Consider the following 8,310-nt stretch of genomic DNA (forward strand, 5'->3'; position numbering starts at 1 on the left):
AATCCTCCCAGCCACAGTAAGAAGTAAAAATTTTTAATCCCAGTTTTACAGGTGAGGACACTGAGATCCTTTCCCAGGGTCACAGCCAGTAGTGACTCACCAGCCTGTACCTCAGGTCTTCTGACTCCTGTCGTTCTGACAGCCTTTCCCCTCTGCTGCACTGCTGAAACTCAAATGAGCTCCTTTAAAACAATACGTAAAATGATACTTTATGCCTTTTTAAAAATTATATGACATGTTTTGATTTGACTTTAAAATTCCTCACACTCTAACTTTCCCCTTTCTAACTTCCACACACTTTCCCCCTCCCTTCTGTTCTCTTTAACCATTTTCATTACCTCCATTTCTCAGTTTTACCTTGGCGTTCCCTTTTCTATCTAGTCAGAACCTCACATCAGGTTGTCTATCAATTTCTAGTTCACGTTAGGAATTACACTCGGTGAGGCATACTACTATGTCATCTTTGCCACTCAGATTCCCAGTACCCTAGTTAGTGGATACGTGAACAGTGGCGTGATATAAAGGGGAGGAGGGAGCATAACTTTAGGAATAACCAAGGGTGAAATTGTGTGATACAGTTAGGGAATAAAACGGTAAAATGAAGATGTTGATTGGAGAAGCCTATTGGGAATAAAAAGCAGAATAAAGTTAGACAGACATACACACTGGCTGGTCACCTTCTCTCAGCCAGACAAGCAGAAGAGGCTAAACATTCAGATCTGACCATATTCTGCCATCAGCATGGAAGGTAGGAGACAACCACACAAAGTGTCAGGGTGCAGGAGAGAAGAAACAAGGTGTCCCCCTCTGCCACTTGGGTGAGAGATGAGGTTACCAAATCTACATGAAACCTTGCTTGCCTTCTGTGAAAAGGGCCCCAGTTAACATCCTGGAGTCTGACTGATCAGATTTGCAAATTCAGTACAGAGAACTCTGGAGTGAGGGCCCTGTCCTTCCTGGACCCCTATTGAACAGGCTTGGCTGAGTAGGAAAGGTGTTAGATCACTCCAAGAGGATAATTTTTCCTTTAGAAATGAAATTCTTGATGTACAAGAATTGAGACAGCAAATCTAAGGAATGAATCATTTAGAGAAAAAACCAAACCCACATTTGTATAGAACCTTAGAGTTACAGGATACTTTCATATACATCATCTCTGATTCTCGATCCTGGCTGCACATTACTGTCATCTGGGGAACTCCCCAAATGTCAGGGCCCTCCCCAGAACAATTCAATCTGAATCGCAGGAGTTGGGGCTACTTCTTTACCCTGTGATTCTAATGTGTAGTCAGGGGTGAGAATCTGTAAGAAAAATAACTTCCCTCTCTTCACTGGGCTGCAGGAACCGTAAGGTGTACCTTATCCTACAATAGACAAGTTTCAAGAAAGTTAAGTAACAATTCTATCTCTTTGCCGGTGAAAGTCCTTCACTAAAAACAAAAATAAACCTGGGGCTAGCAATCTGCCTTACAAAAACAACAAAGAGTCAGTAGTGGTTTCACTTAAACAAGGAATTCTTCTAGTCCTTCTTAAAAATGCGATTAATGTATCCATCAAAGACTTCTGTAGCCGTGCTTTCCAGTCTATTTCTCTTAAATGACAAACACTATATTCTTTAGGGAGCAAACGTCCTGAGGGTACAGGGCGTGGCCAGGATACAGAGGTTGGGAAAGCAGGCCCTGCTTTAGGGGCTTTTGGGGAAGGAAGGGAAACCCCAACATGCCTGGATACCACAGCTGCCGGATGTCGGCCCTTGGGCCCCTCGACCCACCGGTGTTAGTCAGCACATTCCCCGGGCTCCAGGCTGCTCACTGCGCCACCTGCCGGGATACGCCCGGAAGTTCACGAGGCTGCACCTCTGCGGGGCGCCAGGGGTTTGCTCCGACGTTCCAGGACCGCAGGGCGGGCGGGCGTCCATGGCAACCTGCATTACGCGAGGATTTCGCTGCTCGCCACCAGCCAATGGCAGCGGACGTGACGGAGGCTGCCTGTGGCATCTGAGCCCTCGACGCCCATTGGGCAGGCTCGTGGCCTATCCCCGCAGGCCGCCGCCGCAGTGGGCGGGGCTGGTGCCGTTCAGCACATTCCCCGGGCTCCAGGCTGCTCACTGCGCCACCTGCCGGGATACGCCCGGAAGTTCATGAGGCTGCACCTCTGCGGGGCGCCAGGGGTTTGCTCTGACGTTCCAGGACCGCAGGGCGGGCGGGCGTCCATGGCAACCTGCTCTACGCGAGGATTTCGCTGCTCGCCACCAGCCAATGGCAGCGGACGTGACGGAGGCTGCCTGTGGCATCTGAGCCCTCGACGCCCATTGGGCAGGCTCGTGGCCTATCCCCGCAGGCCGCCGCCGCAGTGGGCGGGGCTGGTGCCGTGGCCCAGCTGTCTGGAGCCGCTTTTCTAGAGAAGGCGATCGGGGCGCCCTTCTGGAGCCCCGAGGGGTGTCGGGGTAGGTGGCTAATTGCTCAGTAGACAAGGCCACAGAGGAAATGCTGGTCGAGACGGTGGCCTGAGTACTTTACAGAGGGGACCCACTCTCCCAGCCACGCTTAGGTTGTGAAGTGGGTGTTCCTGAGGCCCGAACCGGGTGGCCTCTGCAGGTGGATCCTCTAGCTGTCCTGGGGCCGTGCACACTGGCTGCTATGTGATGAGGACGCTCTCGTTAGCTTTGCAGATTAGAGTGCTCATGGCAGTGCTTGATGAAGGCAAGGGCTGAGTTACACACCTTTCAGCAGCTGGACAAGCGATGCCGCCCCTGTAGAGGATGCCCAGTTAGTCCCGCCCGCTTCTTATTCCCATTCCCCGCCCTGGAAAAGTTTTTCTTTTGCATTGGGAAGCTGTGATTTAGGAATGTTGGGGAAGGCAAATAAAGCAATATATTAGTCATACAAAATGCAAAAGTGTGTGGAGGGGGAGTTGCTCAGACATAGCCAACTAGACATTTTTGTGTACGTCCTTCAACCCACAGGCAGTTTTTCTTTTACAAAATTAGTATCATACTAGACCTTGTGTTCTGGAGCTTTTCTCCATTCAGCAATACATCATGAACTGTCAGTAAATATTCTACATTGTGGTTTTTACTGGTGACTGTATCCCATCATGTAATTTTTTATCAGTTCCTTTTAATTGTTGGATACTGTGATTAGCTAAACGGTGACAAGCATTATCTCAGTATCCTCAAGAGTTTCCTTAGGAGAGGAGCTGCTGGTCAAAAGGAATATCTTCCCATTACCAGGAGGACAAGGTCCCCACCTTCCAGTGGGGGCTGGCCTTTTGGGGAAGGGAAAAGTAGTTCCTTTGTGTTCTGTGAGTCCTTTGATCTCCTCTGGGTTCCAGTCCTCATTTCAGTATCGTCCTCTTAACCCCTTCCCATCTCTTTGTTCATCTGTGAGATGGGGATAACAGTTGATCCCTTCCCCTATTGGTTGGTTATGAAAATTGAAAGAATATATGTGAAAGCATGTTGCAAACTAATCCTCCAAGCAACATCATAGTTACTGTTACAGTTACTATGTGTTGTGAGCTTGGGGTCAGAGCCTGTTTCCTCATCCTGTGGATTCAGCAGGTGTCCACATTCACCTGGTTTGTCTGTTTGCAGGAAGAACGCTGTGGAGCTGGAACTTGCCAAGTGCAAGATGGACATGATGTCTCTGAACAGCCAGCTGCTGGATGCCATTCAGCAAAAGCTGAACCTCTCACAGCAGCTTGAGGCTTGGCAGGTAAATAAGAGCCCTGAGACCCAGGGCAAGAGAAGACTCCAAGAGGAGTCTCTGAACCCAGGCAGAGTTTGCTACGAGAGGGTCCCATGTGACTGTGTGAACAGTAACCCCTGTCTTCACCTGACAAAACCCAGAGCTCACATTCCCCTAGTCCCTGGGGTAGAATGGCTGCGGATACTCTGGAGAGTGACAAACCCCAGGCTGCTGCTGTTTGGGGCTTTAATGACCTCCAGACTTGGAATGGGGCCCTCCTTCAGCTGGTCATCTGGGCTTTATTTAAATAAGGCCCGAAAGGCCTCTACGACTCAATGAAAATTCACAGTTGGGCACAATTCAGTAACTCTTGAGCAGCTGGCAGCTGCTACTGTTCCCTTTCTAAAGGCCAGCTTCCTTTTTCCAAAGAGTGCTGTGCTGGTGCAGGCCCTGGGGAAAATGAGTCAGTGGATCTATGTCTGGGGCCACCATTTTCAGGGTCCAACCTGGCTCCCCATGGGCTGGGGCTGTGACTGGCTTTTTGTTGTTATGATTGGGGTAGTACAATTTTAGGATATGGGCATAACCTTTAATGTTTCTCCCCCAAGAAATCCTAACTAGACAGATGAAAAGCCACCTGCGACTTTGCAAGGCAAGCCCCACCATGGAGGGCAGGTCAGCGGTGACCAGGCCTCCAAGGGCCCCCTGGGCTGGCAGCTGGAGCACTGGCCCCTCGGCTGGTCACTGGCCTGGCCATGCCCCAGCTTACCCGCCTGTTCTCTCTCTTCTTTCCCGGCTACAGTTTGCTTCCTCAGGGCTTTTTACTATCTGGCTCCTTTGGTTTCTGATCTAGTGGCCTTTCTCAGTTCCCGTACCAACAGCTTTAGTTGTCCACCCTCCTGCCTTTGAGGTGAGATTGAGCCTGCTCCCACCCACCCTTTCCACGCTGCCATCATGTCCTGCCCCTGCCGCGCCTCCCCTCGTGACCCACCGTGTTCTGTGTGCCGGAGCCCGGCATCATCTCTGTGCAGTGTGACGTGCCATCAAGACCTGGCCTCGCTCTTCCCATTCATGTCATGTCCAGTGAGCTCCAGGCAGCACATGGCCCAGCATGGGCTGACCCATCTCTGACAGTCTGACCCTGGTTTCTTGGTGTGGCTTTCTCATAAATGGGTCATTTTGCCCACAGAAGTAACAGCAGGCATGGGATTATGAGCAGCATTGCACATGTCTGTGAAGTTCTAAAGTGATATGTTTCAAGGGACTACCTTGACCAGTTTGCTTACAGTATAAAACTGTATTGTGCAGTGAGCCAGAGAAAACATTGGCCGCTTTGAAAGAACTTTTTTCTGAAGGATGCTTTGGCATTCCTATGTTGTATTTAACAACATAGACTTAATCGGGCACATCCTAAGTGAGGGCACTGTACTGATGAGTACACTGGGACCTTGGAAGTAGGGACCGTGAATGGATAAATACCTGGCAAGTGTCAGGTCTGAGGGGCAAGTGGAAAAGGGAGGTGGGAGGAAGATGAGGGCAGGGAAGGGCCAAGAGGAAGGTGAGCATGAAGGACGGGGATGGGAGGAGAGGACAGCAGGAGAGCAGAATGTGGGCCAGGGAAGCAAGAGCTCCACACTCACCACCACCTGGTGATGGGTCAGGAAGGTCCCTTTGTTTCATGCTGAAACCTGCAGAGACATTGGAGTGACACCCTCAGTGAGAGCTTAGGTGAGACACAGGTGATGGACCAGCTGGTTAGGCAGAGGGGCCAGGCCAGCCCAAATTCGTGCCCTCATCTTGTGATTGGCTGCTCAGAGCCACAGAGGTCATCTGCCCTGACTGCAGGGACCCTCACCTGTCCCATGCTCAGACACGAGCAGCTCATTCACTGCCTCCACAGTTCAGCCAAAGTCTCAGGGTCTTTTTACCGGGACATCCCAGAGCCCACCTGGTCCAAGGAAGGAGGATTCCAGCAGATGCTTATGGTTGCAGTTACTTACACGGGCCTGCTTATATTTCTAAACCAGTAGTTTCCAAATTTTATTAGTGGCAGAACCCCTTTGTCAAATGGAATCTTACCGAGATCAGGGGCTAGCAACTGGAATGGGAGGAGAGTGGAGCTGCTCTGCCCAGAAGCCCCATGGAGTAAAAGCTGCTGTTCTGTAAGATGGGGCCAGGGGGCATTTTCTAGTCCACTTAAACATTTTGGAGGGGGCAGGTCTTATCCCCATGAGAAAGCAGAAGGAAATGGGCCTGAGTTATCACAGGTCAGCCCCTGGAGACCATGAAGCCCAGGACCTCTGTCACAGGTGGGAGCTTGCATGTGGGCTGCTGGTGGCCCGTGGGCAGCAGCAGCTCAGATTGGAAAGGATTAGAAGGGGAAAGGGGCAGGAGAAGCCCCCTGAGGCCAGGCCATGGGCTGGAGAGCCAGCAAGCTGAGCTCGCCCTGAGGCCTGGAGGGTGGGGGTGACAAACCAAGCCGGAGGCACTGGACAACCCAAGGGGACAAGGAGCTGGGCAGAGAGGGCTGATGTAGGGACTGCATCATTAATCTGGGCATGAAGGGACAGACCATCTGTGTGCTCAGCAGAGGGGGGTGGCGGTCAGGCAGGGATACCACTGGCCAGGATAAGCCAGCCCAAGCCCCAAGGAGATGAGGCACCATGAGGCCCCGTGTACGTCCTCGCCGTGACCAATCTCACCGCTTTCTAGTTGAATGGCCCTGGCTGCAGACGCTCACTCATCTGATCCCTCATCATCTCTCATCCTTCCTTTGACATTTGCCACTTCCCTGCCCACCCCAGAGGTCAGTGCCTCTGCTCAGTCCTGGCCATTCTTCCTGCAGGATGACATGCACAGAGTCATTGACCGGCAGCTGATGGACACACACCTGAAGGAGCGTGGCCGGCCTGCTCCTGCCTTCTCCAGGGGCCACGGCGCAGGGCGGGGGGACGAGCCCAGCACCACCGAAGGCAACAGGCTCTTCTCATTCTTCAGGAAGATTTAAGTTGGGAGTAGTCGGGCCACGGAGGGTGGGTGGACAGAAAGTGGCTGATAGGTCACGTGGGCAAGGGCCTCCTGCAGCTTGGGGCTTGGCTGCTGTGCCACCTGCCCGCACTGGGTCCAGTCAGTCCCAGAGGGCCCACTCCATGTGTTGGTGGGGATGGGGACCAAGAGGTGGGGCCTGCCTGGCCTCTGCAGGCTGCCCTCCACAGCAGGATGGGGAGGAGCCCCGTCCCCACTTCCTGGCCAAGACGAAACCTGGGCTTCCCTAGGATACCCTTACCGAGCAGGGCTCAGGCCACCTCCAGAGTGGCCCCTTGATTGGGCTCTGCCTCTCAGACCCAGTGGATTGTGGCCCACTCTGCAGGCACTGCTGCCTCTTCGGTTTTAGAAAACTGGAGAGAAGAAATGGAGGCCCTTCTCTGCATGCCTCAGGAGGCCTGAGCCTCCGTTCCCTCCCCAGCCCCTGACCCGGGGAGTAAGGGGAGACTGCAGCCCTCATCCACGCGCATGCCCCTCCGCTGGAGCACCTTTGTGGGCAGGAGCCTGACCCTAGCTTGGTTGAGGCCATCCCCTGAGCCCAGGGAGGAAGAAGGGCCCTGTCCCCTGGCTGCCACTGCTGTCCCTCCCTAACCTCCTCCAGTGCAGTCCTTCCCTTGTTGTGGGGTCGGGACCAAGCAGTGTGTTCTTGCTGGCCCTCTGCAGGCTTTAGCCACTCAGCCTGTTCCCCTTCATAGGGCCTGGGCTGGGAGGGATCTCCTCCATGGTCCCCTGCTCCCCTCACATATGCAACTTCTTGGCTCAGCCAAGCAAGTCCAGGCCACAGATGGTCCCAGAGGAGTCTGTGGGTCAGCCACCTCCATGTCAAGAGTTCAGCACCACAGAGTGGATGGGGGAGGCTGCTGGGAGCCTCCAGATACTGCCTGCCAGGCCTGCAAAAGGACCAGGCCTGCAGACCGCAGCTTCTGCTCCTGCCTCAGCAGCCACTCCACTCCACCTGCTCTGCTGAGTTAGGCCCAACTCCAAGGCTCTGCGGGCCGGGCCAGCCCACAGCTTCCAACTGACCCAGTCTCCCTCCCTCACACGGGACAAGCACAGCAGGGATGAGCAGAAAGAATGTACCTATAGATATGTACATACCACAGTGCTGTAATTTTGTATGTAGCAATCATGTAAATACATGTATGGATTTTATAATATACATATATACAAATCTATAAAGGCATATTTTTAGAAAAACAGCACACCACTGCTTCTTTTGGAAATAGTCTGAAGAATAAAATGAATTTCTACAGAGCTTCTTGCCTGTCACTGGGCATGGGGAGGGGTTGCCTGGTCCAAATGCAGCTTCCATGTCAGACCCACCACTGGCTAAGAAAGAGGTGGCAATAGTGGGTCCCTGCACTCGGGAGGTCACCTCATACACTGGTACCCAATCAGTGGGTTCAGCCAGGAAGGGACACTTCTCATGCAGCGGGCAGCAGGCCTGCTTGCACTGCTTCCCAGGCTGAAGGCAGGGCCCTAGAGCTTGGCAGAAACTTCCAGCCAGAAAGAAAACACTCAGGCAAAGGCTTCCACCACATCCTTCCAGGCACGTGAGGAGTAAACATGGAGCTTC

General features: G+C 52.9%; 1 protein-coding gene across 3 annotated transcripts in view; it reads left to right on the plus strand.

Annotated features, from left to right (window-relative positions):
- CCDC64 (coiled-coil domain containing 64) overlaps window positions 1-7,989 on the plus strand; it is a 29,510-nt gene extending 21,521 nt beyond the window's left edge. For 2 of the 3 annotated variants that reach the window (XR_551319.1, XR_551320.1), the window contains 3 exons: window positions 3,596-3,716; window positions 4,492-4,599; window positions 6,535-6,606. Coding sequence is in view for 1 of the 3 variants with exons in the window: in XM_008583970.1 (XP_008582192.1) it covers window positions 3,596-3,716; window positions 6,535-6,696 (283 nt within the window). In the remaining 2 variants the exon portion in view is untranslated. Of the gene's footprint in view, window positions 1-3,595; window positions 3,717-4,491; window positions 4,600-6,534 lie in introns of all 3 variants that reach the window. The other variant, XM_008583970.1, reaches the window with a different exon arrangement.
- Window positions 7,990-8,310: the final 321 nt, after the last annotated feature.

Source organism: Galeopterus variegatus, unplaced genomic scaffold (assembly GCF_000696425.1).
Source record: "Galeopterus variegatus unplaced genomic scaffold, G_variegatus-3.0.2 Scaffold3107, whole genome shotgun sequence".
In the NCBI taxonomy this organism is placed as follows: Eukaryota; Metazoa; Chordata; class Mammalia; order Dermoptera; family Cynocephalidae; genus Galeopterus; species Galeopterus variegatus.